We start from the raw sequence: 18995 nt of genomic DNA, 5'->3' as shown, positions 1-18995 counted from the left end.
GTGAAGCCACTGGTGGCTTGCAGCATGGGGTGAAAGGCCTCTGTAGTTGCAGGTTTAGGGGCAGAAGTGTCAAGTTTGCAAGCGGCAGGGAAAGAGACTGTATCACACAGTCGCTTTATATAGTGTTGCTCATCTCTGGTGAGACCGCTGGGTTATTATTTGTCGCAGGCAACTAAAGAAAAGATTTTGGCAGGTGACTATGTAGAAATAAAGACATTAATGATGGATTAAAGGATTCATTGGTACCAAAAATGTTTGGGAACTGGATGGAGGCATTAGTCTTTGCGGGCGTGGTAGGCGAGAAGACCCCATAATTTTTTTTAATTAGCTGGACAATATTTGGGAGGCTTATAACGAGTATGGGGGGAAGTCTACAACTGGCCAAGGCTGTTGGACCTCGAAGAATGAGGGGTTAACCAGCGGGGCCTGGTAAAGGCATTGTAATTAACGAGCACAGCTGAAGTCTCTCATAAAATCCTTTAAAAGGCCTTTAAAAAGTCAAGACAGCCCACCGTCTGCTGCTGTGACCAGAAAACTGCTGCTGTGGCTGTGTGCAGATCTCTGGTATGGGTCCCTGACTTAGAAAAGGGAAACCTACTTTTTTATATACAGTATGTAAATGGGCTTTCATGTACTGGACTGTGTTTTTTAAATCTGTATGTCGTTGGTGCCTTGTTTGGCTGAAAAAAAGTCTTATTTGTTTCACCATGTCCAAGTCTCCTGGACTTACCTCTGCTTGCATTACCTACATTTAGTGCTAGAAGTGGGATGCTAGAGATGGCCCTTGGAATTCGAAGGGCCCCACAGACAACCATAGAAAAATGTGTTCAACAATTCCTGCATTAGCAGGCTCAGCAAGCAGAGAGGCAGGAACAGCAAACAGAGTGGAAGGCCAAGTAAAAAAGAGCAGCAGGCTCTGCAACCAAAGTGGATACGTCAACTGCCAAGACAAGCCCCATCTATGACCAGACCAGAGGATCCAGAGGGATTCTTTCTGAACTTTGAGATGGTGGCCATCACACATGGTGGGGCCATATATCGTTGGGCAACTACTTTGACACCACTACTTATTGGAGAAGCACAAGCAGCCTCCCAAGTAAAAAGGCTTTGGAATTTAAATTGGTCATGGCCACAATTCTGGACCGGCTAGTCCTGCCCCAGAGACATATCGCCACCCCTTTTGAACCTATCATAGTACATCAAAGGAATGACCACTGGCCATCGCACAACAACTTTGTACCTGCTGGCACTGACCTGACAAGCATAGTAAAAAATAGATTGTGGAACAGTCTATTTCTGTCAGCCTATTTCTGTCAGCCTCTGTCAGTGTCAAATTCCACACAGCGGGAACCCTTCTGGTGGCAGTCCAACTAGTCCCCCAGACAGAGACACCTGTCCCAGACCCTTGAGCAACACTGTTCCACAATTAGAGGGATGCAAACCCCACAAACAAGCCTGTATGAGATCGACTGGCTCCTCAGAGGAATACTGCAATGCGGGGAAATCAAAGCAGAGACGTGGAGAATGGATGGCGATTCCAATCCCAAGTCACCCACATCCTGGTCTGGGTGCCTTCCTGAAGTGTCGTTAAATTTCTACAGACCTGACCCGGAAAGCTGTACAGCCTGCAGAAAATGAGGACACCAACCGTCACTCCTTTGCCCAGACCACAGCCACAGCTTCCCTGAGAGAGGGATCCAGTCCGATGCTCCTTCAGGTACTTATTGCTAAAAGGTACATACAAGCCCTGCTCGATTCTGGATTTGCCAAGATGCTAGTGCTCTAAAATCTGGTGGACCCTGTGGGGGTTTCCTATAAAGCCACTTACTGTATTGAGTGTATCCATGGGGATCTCAATGATTCCCTACAGCTCAAATATCTTTGAAGATACAGGGTATGGAGTCATCCCTGTTTGTGTGGGTAGCTCTGTGGTTGCCCAAACTCATTATACTGGGCCGCGACTGGCAAATTACCATTCCCTTTTATCCTCCGTACCTCCTGAAGCAGGTACTGAAGAAGGTTGAACTCTATGGTTCCTCTTCCCTTTCTCTCCTGACCGTTACCCTCCGAAGCAATGAATCCTGAAAAGAAGAAATGGGACTGGCTTGGGGCTCAAGTTACTCTGGGTGTAAAATGGCCTGCTTTGTTGGGAAGGGCAGATGGAGGTTAAAGGGAGACCTACGGTCATAAGGTTGTCAGAATTTGCTCTGCCTAATTTCAGGGTCAGACAGGGAGGACCCAGTTCTGGACATACAATATGAAAAAGTAGTTGTATGTAATCACCTGGTAGTTGATTAGATTGGGGCAAAGGGTTTCACACATTTCATGTTGAAGGACGATACTTTGTTCCGGGTCACTAAGGCTACATAAACTGGAGGTAATCCGACAAATCCTGGTACTGAAAATATTTATGAAAACGATGTTCAAACTAGCCTATACTGAGTCAAGGAGAGGGCACCTTGGGTGAGACAAAACCTTAGGCTATATTTTGTGCTGATTCTACTGGCCAAATGTCTTTACAGATATAGGTAAGCTTTGTGTGAGTTGCTCTGAGTGCCAACTAACAAGTTAGAAGAAGCAGAAACCTGCTCCATTGATTCCCTGTGGTAGACGTTCCATTTGAGAGAGTGGGTATGGACCTTCTATGCCCATTAGACCACTCACTGAAATGACATAGATTTATCCTAGCGATAGTAGACTATGCCACCCAATATCCAGAGACTTTTCCCCTGAGAAATGCTACAGCCAGGAATGTAGCCAATTATTTGATATAATTATTCTCTAGGGTAGGTTTTCCCAGAGTGATCTTGATGGATCAAGGGACCGACATCATGTCTAAGCTGATACAGGAGGACCTGAAGCTGTTGGACTTCAAGTCAGTAAGAACTTTGGTTTACCATACACAGAACGATGGGTTGGTGGAGAAGTTCAACCGAACGTAAAATCCATTCTTAGGAAGTTTGTTACTTCAGAGAAAAGAGACGGCAATGAACTGCTTCCTTTTCTACTTTTTGCAGCCCGAGCAGTACCTCAATCCGCTAAAGGCTTTTCCCCATTCAAATTATTATATGGGAAGAACTACGGGGAATTTTAGATCTCTTAAGAGTCTTGAGAGGGACAGCTTCTAAAAACATACTCCAATATGTAATGGAACTCATAGAGCGACTAGAGTTAGGTGGTCACTTCGCAAAGGAGAACATGCGGAACTCACAGCATGCACAGGAAAAGTATTACAACCAAAATGCCCACGTAATTGTGTTTCAACCCGGAGATACTGCACCGACACACTTTATTCGAGCAAATACCCGGTATGTACCTGGCAGATACCTGGAATGCGCCGCTCCTCACCTCTGACAAGCCCCGTTGCATTTGCCTTCCCAGCCTGGGTTCATGCCTGGCTGATGGGCGGCTGATCTGTTAAATGATAATGATTAGGATTTAATAGGCTGCAATGCTTCGCGTGTCTACCAGATGGCATAAATTCATGAATTGTAATGCAGTATATATATATATACTGTGCAGTATTGCAGCCAGCGGGAATAAAATGCTTCAATCCCTGCTTGGAAAATAACCCAATGCACTCGGGCAGAAAACAGTCACAAACCTCAATACACCCGGTTATACCCGAATTCGTGGGACTAGCTGAGCTCGAATAAAGTGTGTCGCCAGTGTAGGGTGATTCTGTTGCTTCCCAGTGGTGAGTGTAAGTAGTTGGCGACGTGACAGGAGCCTTTTGAGGTTCTACGTCATATGGGGGATGTGATTAGGAGATACCTAAACCATGGCCCAAGGCGGGTAACCAAATCTACTATGTGAAGGTCTGTTAAACGAGGAATCCTTGTTCATCCACCCGAACGATGAGATTATAGATCTGGGTTTCCAGCTACCTATAGAAAAAGACAGCTGTAGATCGGATTCCAGGACCGGGAGCAGGTGCATCCCTTAACCGGATCCAATCCACGTCCAACGGGCGGGGGGCGTCTGTTTGCAGTATATGTGTATAACTTAAATAATGTGTGGTGAAGACCTACTCATGTCTCAAATTGCAAAACCAGTACAACCAACCTCACACTGATGAGACCCACAAGGTCAAAACAGTCTGTCTGTGAGTGGGTTTATTGGCTTTGCATCTCATCCCAGGCTATGTTTAAAATCTGTGTTTAAAGCAGCATGCGCAGATTTAAGGGTTTTCCATGTAATGTGGACCTGAGATAAAAGGTGGCACTGTGTGCCCATTTGCATGTCATGTCCCAGAATCCCTTGCTGCAGTGGAAGCACTGTATGCTGGGTGATAATGGCGAAAAGCAGGGCTGCAGACCTGTTTAAGACATGTGAATGTGCTCACAAGTAATATTTTTATATGATATATATATATATATATGTCTATATATATAGATATATAGATATATATCTATATATAGATATATATATATATATCATATAAAAATATTACTTGTGAGCACATTCACATGTCTTAAACAGGTCTGCAGCCCTGTATATATAGACATATATATAGATGTAGCCATGTGTAAAAATGGTGTACATCTCTTTCTCATGCTGGCAGTAATCCTGGTAAGTATGCAGGGGTGCCAGCAACAATCATGGAGGTTTGCCCTCACACCCTGGTGAGGTGTCATATGTAACAAGGGAAGTGACAACATGCTCTGTGTCCACTGTTAGTGACACAGAGGTGTGTCTGTTTTCTGAGTCTATATAAGACACAGCACTGCCAAAAGTTAGTGTGATGTTCTAGTTCAAGGTGGAGTGTCTGCAGCAGTTCGAGGCTGTCAGATTCTAGTGCTAGCTGACTACACACTGTGTTCAGGGACCTGATCTCAGATGGTGATCTCCCTTAGGGGAGAGGTGAACCCTCTCTATTAAGAGGAGAAGGAACCTTCGGAAGGGGGGGACCTCAACATGATGAGCAGCTGAGCACGACCGCGATGAGGGGCAGTCTGCCTAATAAGATGACAATAAAAATGTCCTTGTTCACTACACCCCTTCTGTGTGAGTGTGGAGTCATTCTGCAGAAGGAGGTACCACAGAGGAGGTCCCCATCAGATACATCCCCCTGCGGCTGCAGAGATCCTGATGGGGTGGAGGCTCTGCATCGTACGTGAGTAGGACTCTAACGCACTATCTCAGATGCCTGTCATGCTGATATCCCCATACCAACCCAGCGGGAGACTCAGGAGTCCTGTAAGCCAGCAGGTGCCCACAACATACACATCCATGTAATGGGGGGATTTTCTACATATGGGTCAGGATCAGAAGGGCCCAGGGAAAACACCGTTACATATATATATATATATATATATATATATATATATATATATATATATTATATATATATAATACACACACACACACACACACAGAGCCCGGGGTAAAAGTACACTCTCGCCCATACAGTTTACCTGAGAGCAGGAAAGCGTTATTCCTGAAAGAAGTCAGTGTAATGTTAAAATTAGGCATTATGGAGGAATCCTATAGTGACTGGTGCTGTCCCATTGTAATGGTACACAAGATGGATAGGAAAATACGGTTCTGTGTGGGCCTAAGGAAGGTCAATGTGGTTTCGCAGTTTGATGCGTACCCAATGCCCAGAGTGGACGCATTGCTTGATTCCATATGGGAGGCGGGCTATATAACCACTTTGGACCTAACAAAGGGGCATTGGCAAATTCCTTTGAAAGAGAATCCAGACACAAAACTGCGTTTGCCACTCCCCTGGGTGTGTGCCAAATTGTAATATGTAAGTATGCCATTTGTGTTGCAAGACCCTGTGTCTTCCTTCACACTTGCAGAGTCACAGCTTGATGGCATCACACTCCGGAAAACTGGTGGACCACATGGCTGAGTGAGGCCATTCCATCTGGGTACTTCTTCACTCAGTGAGGTTCACTGGTCCACCAGCGCTCAGTGTACGGCGATGCAAGCGATATAAGCAACCTACATCAATGGTTGGCAGGTGAGAACCAAGATCATCATGGTCTATGTGCTGTTCTTAAGCACTGCTTTAGTGAGCAGATAATTGTTGCTTTTAATATTCTTCTGTTAAAACGAAAGATAGTACACCAGAAGGGGTATTTGTTTGTGTGTTCTCCCACTATTATTTTAGGATGTGGTATCTGTTGTGTACATTTTAGACTAGCATGCAGTGGACTCCACTTAACCTTTAGAAATAATATGTCAAGTATATTTTTATGATGTATCTGATCTATGTTCATGGTGAAAGCAGGATATGAGTTATTTGTATGTCTATGTGGAAGGTGTGATGATAAAGGTTAACCAGAATAGAATTGCAAGTGTCATGTGTTATACAGGTGGCAGAAAAAGGTGCAAGTCAGGAATTTTTTTGAAAAGGTAGAGGAAGTTATCACAACAATTCAGACTTTTGAACAACACTTACTAAATCAACATCCAGGGTATCTACAAATCTTATCATTAATTGACCATGTGAGATGAGGCTGATTGCTCTCTGTGCAATTACAAGTTATTCTGACACAACCATTGGTTACTTTTATCCATACTTTGTTATAAAATAGACCTTTTAGGATATTTGTTAAAAAATATATAGAAAGGTCCATAATCCCAAAAAATTATTTGTTGGAAAAATCTGCAAAATTGCAATTGGCAGTGTGGCTTTTTGGTAATGTATCTGATGACTTTTTATAATGCTATATGTATACATTAGTTGTGTTAATCTGTGATCAGTGTTATTTGATATAAACTGACTTACTAAAACCATTCATTCAAACATCTGTTTTCTTCCATAGGAAATGGAACCTTGATTGGAGCCTCTGCTAATGTTGTGTGTGCTGGGATTGCAGAACAACACGGATACGGATTTTCTTTCATGGAATTTTTTAGGTATTGTTTTTTCAATTAATTGTTACCTGGGTTTAGTGTTTTGACTAAAAGCAATTCATTTGTAAAACGACTAATTCAGAATGTTAAAACTCCTATGATATCCACCATTGGCGTGATTAATCTACAGTAGTACTTGTTCTAAGAAGCCAAATTACACTTGTGAAGCAGTAGCAGACTGAAATCAAAATGACTGTTTTATATTATAGATCTATGACCATATAAATGCATAATGCTGCTTCTCGGCCTTGGAGAGTCTTTATTAAAGGGATACATCATTGTCTAAATACTTATAGGTGTAGAGCTTTCAGGGACATGGAGGTTGAAGGGATAGATTAGAGCTTAATCAATTAGGCGTGCAACATTTTTGCTGAAGTGTATAAACCTGGCAAATGTTATTTCCTGTAAACATTTGCAATTTTTGGGGTGACGCGTTAAAAGTAAAGGTGCAGATTACATGATCCTAAATTCAGGTCACACGTACCTTTTTATATATTGCTATATTTGTATAGGTGTGCAACATTTTGGTGAAATTCTGTCAAAATTGTTGTCATCTTGAGTACTGTGACCTTTTACAAAAAATTTGTGGAAATGCTAAATTTAAGAGAAAATCATGAAATATTTAGCAAAGCACATTTGAAGACAAGGGAGTATGATTTGAATTAAACCAATTAAAGTCTTATGCAACAACTACTGTGCCGCTAGCATACTTCCAGATGGCAACAACATTACACAGAGATAATAGGGACCGATGTACTCAATTCCAAAGAAACACTATGCAGAGACATACTTCAACAACATATCCATAAAGGAACGATGGGGATGTAGGAATGCATACAGTAGCTTATCTCCATTCACAAGGATGCATAAGACTACCACCTACTGTACTATTTTCAAATCGGTTGTGCAAATGCCATATTTTCATCTGTATGCCAGTCTTGTCTAAACAACGATGCCCAATGTGTAGCATTTATAAAGATAATGTTAGGAGTTTCAAGTTTTATTTACTCGGTGGCAGATTGACAGTCATTTGAAAGCAGCACATTTCACAAATTTGTAGTTATTTAGCAACTGTTTTTATGTAATAAAACATTTTAACTTAGACTGGCACATTTAAGCCTGCCATCATTAAGCTGTAATCAAGTGCATCTTGATGGCTCTATGGAAACATTCTCTGCCATGGAGATCCACATGTTTATAAGTGAATCTTGCTTAAAGATGAGCTACTGTGCAGCAGGGTGCTCTGGACAGTTACTGCATTAATTGTGACCGTGTTTTGAAGAACTATTTATAGTGCTGATACATGTAAAAAAAAAAAGAGTCATTCAAATGCCCATCCATGGCATTAAACAGACATCTGAGCATATTTCAATGCATATGGAGGAGTCTAGGTAAACAAGTAAAATCTTCTGAAAAGGGAATTTAAGGAACTATTGGACCTCTAAAAGTCAGCATGTATAGACAAGCAACTTTAAAAGGCAAATTTCCATAATGGTCGCTTGTTTTTTTTCAACAAACAATGATAGGGATACTTATTTGCATTGCTTTGGCAGGGTGAGCAAATGTTTGTAACAGCAGCCATCCGCAATGGGCTACCTTTAGATAGAACCTTGTCCCTATATCCCATGTCCAATTTAGAGTAGGATAAGCGTGCAGTTGAACGTTATGAAATGTACTTTACAGGGGTCACAAAGGATTTGGGAGAATGCTTGGAATGTCCGTAACTAAATTGTACATCTACGCTATATGCTGCTATTCATAATTAGTCTTGAGAGGGGCAGTATGAAGTTTGCGTATTCTGCAGTAATTTGAATATAAAAAAAAAAAGGGACAGCACAGGCTCCATAGTGTAAATAGTTAAGGTTTTATTAATCACAAGCTAAAATCAGTTCACTCACAGCATTGAGGTAGAACATGCGCATCGAACAAGAACACCCCTCATCCGTGGTATCTCCGTAGGTCAGGAACTGACGTCTCATGGCTGCATGCGTGTAAGTCTCTTCCTACAGCCGGGTACCTCCGTGATGTGGGTCCACTCAACAGCCCCCCGGCTGAACGGAACACAATTACCTGGTTCCGAAGCAAAACAGTTCCCTTCCGATTCAACAGATGCTCAGTGAGCTGGATGCTTAGTGTTGCCAATAGCGCCCTGTAGACGGACGTTCACAGAGGTACACAATTGGAGACTTTATAAGGTGAAATTATAATAGGCTTTATTGTGCCTTTTCCTTTTCATCAGGAAATCATCCAAACACAGGGGGGGGAACAAAGCTTCTATTCACTTGGGAGTATCTCTAGTGAAAATACCATGCAATTAATTCACAACTCCATAAGTCAAGCATGTCTTGCAGCCCCAAAACATATAGCATGAAATAAGCAGATATAAGCAGTCTCTTAATTATGAAAGTCTTATCTGTTTCTTGCTGCAGAGTAAGCTTCTCTGCTCTCCTGGAACCGCACCCGTGCGTGCACAGAAAATATCAGCATCCAGGTTTAGAAGTCTTATTTGGTGTCTTGCAATCAGCTATGCTGGGCAGAGCTCAAGACCGGTCAGCTCCAGAGATGTGTGTTCTCTTGGTCAGACTCTCCTGGGAGTCTCAAGAACACTCCTCTGTCTCTCCAAAGGTCAGCTCTCAGTCAGAGCTAAGGAGTCACTTCCTGTCTCAACAGACAGGCTTTTGTAAGCAATCAGGCAGGTGGTGTTTATTAATTGACTACCAGCAGTTAACCACCACACTGCCAGATTAAAGGCACATTACTTGAACAGGGATTACTCCCCTGTTACACGCCCTTATGCGTTTTGTCGTAAATAGGATGGCGACTTCATCAGAGGAAAAGGGATGGGTGCATACTCGCCCCCTATATAGTCCAAAAATCTATTAATTAATTAGAAAGACCATGAATATATATATATCAAAAAGGGACAGTGCAGGCTCCATAGTGTAAATAGTAAAGGTTTAATATACACAGGCTAAAAAATATTCACTCACAACAATGAGCTAGGACATGCACATCGGATAGAGCTCAAGTAACCCGTTCTTCATCTGTTGGTATGAAGCTGTAGTCTTGTGACTGCAATCAAACTGTTCTGTTCATATAGCCGGGCCCCTCCGTGATGTGCGTCCACACATTTTTAGCTCATGTATATTAAACCTTTACTATTTACACTATGGAGCCCACGCTGTCCCTTTTTGTTATATGGAAATTTTGAGGAAGGTGGTTGTTCCTGTGGATAGCTGTTCGTTTGTTCTAGTGTTTTATTTTTACTTCAGGTGTTTTATTCAATATTTTTAATTTTTTCAATTGGCTTTCCTTCCTCGCGTTTTTTCCTTGTGTTTCCCATTCCCTTTCCTAGATCCCCATTCCATGTCATATATGTTGCTTGTGTGTTTGTTTTGGTACTATTGCTATACATTATGGACTATTAGCCACATACCTCTCTCTCTCATTAAGCTAGTACATACCTTTATCCTTCATTAAACATTGGCGCTGTGATTTTATGTTTTTGTAATTTTTTTAATATATTTTTAATAAATAAATATATATATATATATATATATATATATAATTTATTTATATATTATGTAGAGGTATCTGTACCGTGTTAGCCGAGCTTAAATAATAAAAAATGAATAGACGATACCGTTCTCTGGCTAATGAAATGCTTTTATTTGTGCGAGCTTTCGAGATACACTGATCTCTTTTTCCGGCGATGTTCAATTGAATAAAGCAGGCAAGGTTTCACTTAAAAACAGTGCATCTTGGAATGTGACTAGAGCCCATTCCTCCCCCCTGTGTAGTATGCGATTTATGACTTGAGGTGTTAAATAGTCCCTGAATGTGAGTAATGAGTGTGTGCTTGCGTGTGTGTGTGTGACACCCAACCACCCAACCACTCTGGTTTCCACCCATCGAAGTGTGTGAGACAGTGCTGCCCCACTAGCGTGAGTATAGTTGGTGAACTTGTTGGTACCTGCTGGGTACTCCAGCACCCGGTAACACCACAACGAAAAGGATAGGATCCACTGATTCAGCAATGGTAGTTGTCAGCGACGAGTCCGCCTCTGCATTGGGTGGTATCCAGCTTGACGTCCCACACTAAAGGGAGTGTCTCATAGGTAGCTGATGGTCTGGTCCCAGACCACCGGAGGACAGGATGGAGCTGCGTCCTGGCTGTGTTCCTCACACTGGTACTACAGGGGCAGTGTCCCTAGTTGATGGGCCTGTCCCTGAAGCAACCACAAGCTGAGGTGAGTCGGGGTCTAGCTGGGGCCTAAGGGGGTCTCTGGCCTAGTGCAGGGGCCACTGACACCCTGCAAACGCATACTCTACCTTTCTGGTGTCCCAGGTCTGACTGACTGGCGTATCCCAGTGTGCGAAATGTATCTCTCTGGCTGCAGGAGATTGCTGCAGCCCGATTGGCTGTTTTGTGCTCACATGCTATGCAGCCCCTAAGCATTATGGGGCATATAGTTCCCCTGTGGACTTCTATTTGTAATGGCCACCGCTGTCTGTGCCTCCTGAGCATGCGATTGCTCCCGTAATGGCTGCAGCACCCTTTGGGAACACTGCGCATGTGCAAGACCTTTCAAAAGGTCAAAAAAGTACTTCGTTTTTCAGACATAGCTGCTCCAATTTGGCTTTATTTTTGTTAAATAAATCATGACACAGTGTAATATGTCCTGTGTTTTTGTTCATCTGAGGTTGTATTTACCTAATTTATAGACCTGCTAAGGAACAGATGATTGTTATTATGTCCTGATATGTAAAACCATGGAATTCAAAGAGGGTGTACTTTCTTTTTCACACAACTGTATATATAATCATTGTGTAAGTATCAAACGTGTCAGAAAGCTGTAAGCTTTAATATTGGTTTTGCAATACATTTAATGCCATATTCTCTTGGTGTTTAAACACTAGATCAGCCAAGCAGCATTGTTAGTTACTGTACATACTTTATTTTGCCTCTGGTACTTTCTACAATACTTTTACATAGTAAATATTTGCAATAAATAATACAATTATTTGCTATACTAAGTTGTAGTTAGACCGGATTCGTCTTGAAAAAGGATTACAAAAAAGAAAAATAGATTAGCTGGCCCTCTAGGACCATCAAACGTTGACAGATGGCACCTGGGGGCCATTTTAGCTTTTGAGGCACAGCTGGTGGCCTACCAGCTACAACTTTTTCTTGCATTGTATTACTCTCACGAAAGTTTTAAAATAGTTGTGTATTTTAATAATAGAGGGCTTCAGTATTTTTATAGAGAAAATAAGATTGTATATGTTTTATAATTTTAAGACTTAGTGATTAGATACAAGTGGGCTATTAATGGAACATCCATAACTCTCCCCGTTGAAGCTTCTGACACAAATGAGGTGACATTCATAACATTTTACTGACGTGGTGATTTTTATGTTGAATATACAGTATATCATGCACGTGCAGTTGACAGACCTGTCTCATACCATCAGCAGTCTCATAGACCAGTGGTTCTCACTGAGAACAATTACATTTCCCCCAAGATGCATTTTTTGATCCAAAACACTGAAATCTCATTTATTTCCATCTCAGGTTGACATCTCTGTTATGATATGGAGACTATTCCTTTAATACAGTCTGAGAATTGGAAAAATGTAATAGTGGAGTTTAAAAAATGGAACTAACTAGTTAAAACTTTTATGTGTTAATTAATACTGTACATATTACCTGCGCTCCTACCTTTGTGAAGTATGCAGCTGATAAAAGGATTGGCCTTACTGTACATTTATGGAAAACAAAGAACAATTCCTGCGCTCCCACCAATTGGGCTAAAATATACTAGTGACATTTTTACATTTAAAAGCCAAGTCTGTGTAAGGCTGTGTTTATAGTAAGCACGCTGTGTGTGTAATTTAGCACGAGTGCGGGCGCGATGAAGAGCGACCACGCAACAGATTTTTCTTAAAAGACAAATTTAGTTTTTTCGCACGGCGGATGCGTCACATGAGCGGCTCAGTCAATGAGGGCAAACCGACCTGGTGAAATGTCTGCCATGCTTCCCCATCGCCTCCAGCCATAGTGTGCCCATCGCTCGGGCGGTAGGGTTTGGCTCAGCTGGTTCCTGTTTTACTAAACAGTTCCTTGGAGATTATGGTTCCTCCCTTCAGGATAGAGCTCCTTACCAATTCTTCAAGTAGCATAAAGTTATTATACACCTCATTGTCCATCTACACTTCACCCTCCACTGAAGAGTAGGGAATTTGTACACTATCAGTTTACCTTTATAATGTGGTAACTTTGTTACTGGCTTTGGCCAGCTTTTAATTGCACCATATCACAAATTAATTAGCACATGCTTCATTTATTTAACCCCTTCAGGGCACTTTCACATACTTAACAAAGTTTAGTCTATAGGACATTAAGAAATTGTATAATGTAGTTTAAGTACCTGCTAAACAGAGTTTACCTTGACGATGTTGGCAGGCATGAATCTTGTTTTAATCAAAAGATGCAACCAAATGACTCCTTTGTTACACAGACTTAGGTTCTAATGTAAAAATATCACTGGTATATTTTAGCCCAATTGGTAGGAATGCAGGAATTGTTCTATGTGTTAATTCAGGGGTGTACAAACGGGGGCCGGCTAGATTTTCGGGGGGTGTAGGAGGCACAGTAGTTATAGATGTCCCGTGCTCTCCCCCCAGGCATTTAAATTTAATTCCCGGGGGGGACCACGCGAGGCCTCTATAACACACGTCCTTTCCAGCTACGCGTTGTCATGTGATGTCACGTTACCATGGCAACAAGACCCTGCATGTCATTTGATGTCGGGGCCGAGCTGGGGGGGGGGGGCCTCAAGGCATCGAGGAGAGCAGGCAGGGGTGCACACGTGGAAAGGTTTGTTCTCCCCTGTGTTAATTGATGCATGCTCCTTTTATTTTCCAAGTGATGCAGTCAGGTAGTCAGCCTTCTAAATAAAGCCACTTTAACAGGATACAAGTCACAGGGTGCCTTAAAGAACACCTATCTGACTAACGTCAAACCTGTTTTTTCTGTTTATATTTTTAATAATGGAAAATCTAATTTCAAATGCTATGGTAATTTTGTGACTAATGGCTAAAGTACGATTAACATTGACTCTAGTTGAGGTTTAGCGGTGCATTTCTTTTCTGCACAACGTACAAAAGTAATACACCATTGGCAGGGGCTGCAGGGGATGGTAAACCCGCTGGGTTTCTTTCTTTAGGAATATGCCATAATGTTTGATTGATACTGAAAGAAATGTAATGTTCACAAAAACTGTTCTCTGTAAGTTATAATTTTAATACCATCAGCATGCTTTAAACGTAAGGTCTATTAATTTGTGCTCCTAAAAATGTACATACAGTATTCAGATTTCTCAGAACACTGATTGTTTGAGTTCTGGAATTTTTGTGACATATACTTTTAACAAAATTATTCACAGTAGGACATTCAATTTATCCCTTTTTGTAAACAGTGACCAATAAAGCATGCAAAGCAATGCTTTTAGCTGGCCTGTCAATCCCACTTGTGTGAAGAATTAATAGGATGTCCCACTGTTTTCCCTTTGATAATTTAGTTTATACTACTGTACAGTACATATACAATCTTTGAAATATTAGGCATGGGCATCCACAAAACATTCAGTAGACTTAGGAAGGCAAATGTATATAAAATTGCATTTCCTTATAGTAAAGGCAAATAAAATAGTGGGAGAAAAATTAATATTTATAGAACTACAAAAGGAAAATCCTTCTAGCAGCATTAATTGTCTGTGTATTGTATACATGAGGTATACAGAGGAAGATGTGAGCTCAAAGAATGAGTATGTGATGATCTTTATCTTGCTTGTCTCATTTAACAGTACATTGACCTTTGTATACCAAGCACAGTTAAGTCCCAAATTCAATAAACGCCAAAGGCCTTTCCCTTGATGGCTTACAGAAGGCCCAGGGATGTACAGTAAAGGCATCTGGGCCCCACAGAAACCTTCAGGTATTTAATAATTTCCATCGCACCTCCACTGAAGTAAACAAGAATGTCTACCACATTTTAATGCTTGGACTAAAAAGGTTTAAATAAGTGAAACAAGCTACAATTGTAGCAGGCTTGATTGTCCCCTCTTGTGGCATAAGTTGCGATATTCTACAACAATGCTACTATTCACCCTGTGATGATATGCACCACTGAATGTTATCTGAGAGAAACAATGTCACACTATTGTACAGTAGCAGTATATGCCATGACAAGTAACACACATGAGTCCCACAGATGCAATAACAGATTTAGGTAATCCACAAACCTCTCCGGCAAATGTTACTATGGGACAGAGCATTTTTTTTATCTACTGGGGATAGTAACTGTCACGGTAGACCAGGTCCTTTAACACATGTATATTTCAGGAATCATTCAATAGGCAAAACAAGGCAGTGAAATAAAATGGGGTTTATTTGGATAAAACCTTGGAAACACAACAAACCTTGTTCCGGACGTCCTTGACTGAGATTCAGCAGAAACGCCTGACCGGGGCTTAGTCCCAATAGTCCTGGAACTGTCCTCGGCAGGAACTCACAACCACTACGTTCTTATGATGGTGAAGGGGTAACAAGGCTCACAATAAGGGTTAATAAAGGTCGTCCTCTTTATCTTCTCTCACGTCTTCTTCTGAGCTTACATTTTTCTAGGCAGTTCCTCCCACGTGGCTTGTGGCTCTGCACCCTGGTCCTACATCTCTCTCCTAAGACTCAACAGCTCCTTAGTTCCAGCTCCTGCGGGTCAGCGGAGAACACGTTTCTGACTTTATCATAGCAAAATTGAAGTACTGTCTGCTCCTGAAATGTCTGTTTGCGCTAGCCACAATATCCAGACTTTTAGAAATGTAGCGCCAGTATCATTAACCAAACTCCAACCTTTCCTATTTGTGCAAGTGTGAACTGATGGGAGATGTACTTGGCTCCTATGAATACTATTTCTTGGACTGTACTGTCATATAAAAGTGAAAGTTGGACACTTCTACTCTTGTTTTAGTTCTCAAAATTATTTTGTTTTCAACATAGTTTTGGATCTAAAAACGTTTGGGTGTGCCAAAAATAAATTTGGTTGGTTTGGATTTTTACCAAATTATGGGAAAAACTTAAAATAAGGGCGAAGGAGAAGTTAAATTTAGTAGTATATCCCCTTAAACCTCCCTCCAAATATCTTGGGGACAGACCCCAATGATCAAAAAGGAGCACACCTCTGATACCCTGGATGATATGGAAAGGTTTTTTAAATGTTACGCGTCCAAAAATGATTTCCATAATCATGGGAGAGAGAGGGAGTGGCTCAGTGAATAAAGACACTGACTGGCACTGAGTTTGAAGCAGGAGAGCCTGGTTTAATTCCCAGAGTTGGCTCCTGGTGACCTTGGGCAAGTCACTTTATCGCATTTAGGATGCAGTATATTTATGTTATTCTAACAGGATTTGTTTAGCAACCGTTTAAAAGCTTTACATGTCGCCATTTTCCTAACGGAAATAATAAAAAAAATTGCATGTCCAAAATCACAGCGAATTAAGCTTTTTTTTCTTTTACATTTACATTACATTTCTTTTACATCTTTTACATTTCTGTACAGGATTTATGCATTAATGTGATTGATATCTGTTGTGATATAACTATGAAAAAGAGAAGCATATTGATTTTGCAAATCAAGATAATATGGTCTTTTATGTCCGTGACTATTCAGACAGAACAATAGTAGTGGCATGGGTGCAAATGTATTTAATAACAACAAACTGCTAGAAATAACTAAAAAGCACTACCAACTGCAATTATAATAGAATTCAATTGTGCAATTATAGTAAATATATGAATCTATCAAACTAGATGCAGCCTATACCTAATGGTCTTCTGAAACTGTGGATAGAATGTGAAGTGGAAATTGTATTGGCACAGACTAAAGAGATAAAGTGATAAAAAACAGTGCACACATATAATTGTAAGTGCCACAGCCTCTCTGGCATATTGCGATCACATGATCGTGATGGCAATGATGCAATGGGAAGAGGAGTTCTTTCCTTCCCTGGTCAGATCGCATTTAGTATGGCCGCGGGCATGGTCAGCGCTTAGCCACGCTAGTCAGTGAGCCCCTGCAGCCGCAATGAGAGCGGCTTTAGCAGGGGCTCGCGCACGCTTCCGCATGCGTGCGGAGGTGTAGCAGACAGAATTTTTTTAGTTTCAGTGCTGAGGGGAGCGGAGGGTCGGTCACGTGAGCGGTTCGCCCAATGAGGGCGAACCAGCTCTGTGACGTCCCTGTCCTGGCCATAGACACGCCCCCTGACAGCGCGTGTAGTAAGGCTAGGGAAAGCACCCACTTTCCCTCAGCCTCCACATGGCTGGATTCTCTATGGACTCAGCCTCATTAAAATGGAACACAATCTCCTCTAGAGAATGAGAAAAAAGCAAATGGTATAGCTATTATGTCTTAGGGCCCATGTAGGGCCAGATCTCATGATGTGGTAACTATGTTATGAGGCACTCAAGGAGTTATGAGGGGTTGTCAGAATGTATTGGAAGCAATGTTGTCATTAAGAACATTGAGAATGTAGAGATTGTGTGTCAATGTGGAGCATACTGTATGATAATGTCCTAATGTGCAGTAACTTATACATTAGATATGCTATCTGTATGAATTCAGCTGTGTTTTTTTTTGATGAGCAATCTTCAGTGTGATTTATCAAGTCGTTTTAGCAGCCTTGAATCAGACAAATAGAAAAGCATGCTGCAGTGTAATGACTGGGGTGATTACCCTCCAGTGCCTTTCAGTGTCACATACTGTACTCTTTGGCTTTCTGCAGGCAGTTTGTCTTAATTGCTCTCACAGCATTCTCCATCATGTTCATTTTTTCTTTTAAAATATTTATATTGTCAGAGTAACTTGTCCCTGCCCTTTTTCTTGTAGTTAACACACATTTTTAGGAGTGGAATGATTTTAAAATGTTCAGGGTTTTTTTTTGTGTTAATTAAACTTTTTATAAAGTTTAAACCCAGTTTAACTCAAGCAGTCGGCAGCTGTATGCGTGATGATGGTACAAGGCAGTTTGGCCTATCTCATACATTTTAGGTATACCTGGGTTTCTGACTGTTTCTGAGCACAAGCTACACTTGTAGCTTTTTATTTTCATTTTCAAGCAATGGCCTTTTAAAGTGAGACAGTACCTTCTATGGTCCTAGGCACTTTTGAGGGGCTATATATAAAGAAAGCATTGCTAAAAGCAATTATGTCGTAAAAGAGTACCAAATGGATGCGTCTTGGTGCGCCAATGTATAAATATTTGCAATCAAAGGATTGAATGAAATATTTTTCGGTACTCATACATACATTTATATTTAATTAATTGCTTTAGATACTTGGGCATCTGGATTACAGAAGTGTAAATGTCTTCAAATGTGCTTAGCAAAAAAACAATTATTCCCTTATGGGTTTTTGCACACTTTTCACAAAAGTTCACACTTGGCTCAAAAATGCGCAAAAAAGTGCAGTGTATTGTCATTTGACGACCTGTTACATTTCCTCAATTGTGTGATCAGAAATGGGCTTTGCAATTTTTTTGTGTTAAAAGCAAATTTCGTCTGCTACATGGACTTAAGCAAAAATGTTGCACATCTGTTTTCTGGATGTTTCCCACCTAAGAATTCAGAAATGTAAAAACAAGTATCTGGAAAATGTCAATTTAGGTGATCTCCATTAAAAGAAGACTCATGTAAATCACTTATTGTACACCTGCTTTTTCTGGAATCTATAAATTGCAGTATATATTGTTTTGATGCTTAATGCGCACAGGCCCAGATCCACAAAACAGTGCTAAACTTTAGCATGATTTTATTCCCATTTATTTGCATGGGAGAGGAGGCATGCTAAAGTGTATCACCCTTATTGTGAATACTGTATATCAAATATTACAATAACTGATTCAAATGTGCTTACAGTATAAGCATTGGGACAAACCACTAAGAGTTGGTGAAGATGGCAAAATTTGGATTTTATTCGTGCATCACCTAAACAAAAGTGTATTGTTTGTTTATTTTGTTTGTTTATTTTGTTTGTTTTTACTTGACTCATTTTTGCACATTTCTCTAG

At 41.0% G+C, this 18995-nt stretch overlaps 1 protein-coding gene across 2 annotated transcripts in view; it reads left to right on the top strand.

Annotated features, from left to right (window-relative positions):
- The window catches only part of OCA2 (OCA2 melanosomal transmembrane protein), a 459069-nt gene that overhangs the window by 431302 nt on the left and 8772 nt on the right, over positions 1-18995 (top strand). For both annotated transcript variants that reach the window (XM_075590565.1, XM_075590564.1), the window contains one exon: positions 6780-6873. In XM_075590565.1, the coding sequence (XP_075446680.1) occupies positions 6780-6873 (94 nt within the window). The remainder of the gene's footprint in view (positions 1-6779; positions 6874-18995) is intronic.

The sequence above is a fragment of the Ascaphus truei genome, chromosome 3 (genome assembly GCF_040206685.1).
Source record: "Ascaphus truei isolate aAscTru1 chromosome 3, aAscTru1.hap1, whole genome shotgun sequence".
In the NCBI taxonomy this organism is placed as follows: domain Eukaryota; kingdom Metazoa; phylum Chordata; class Amphibia; order Anura; family Ascaphidae; genus Ascaphus; species Ascaphus truei.
This window is presented reverse-complemented; position numbering and strand designations above follow the sequence as displayed.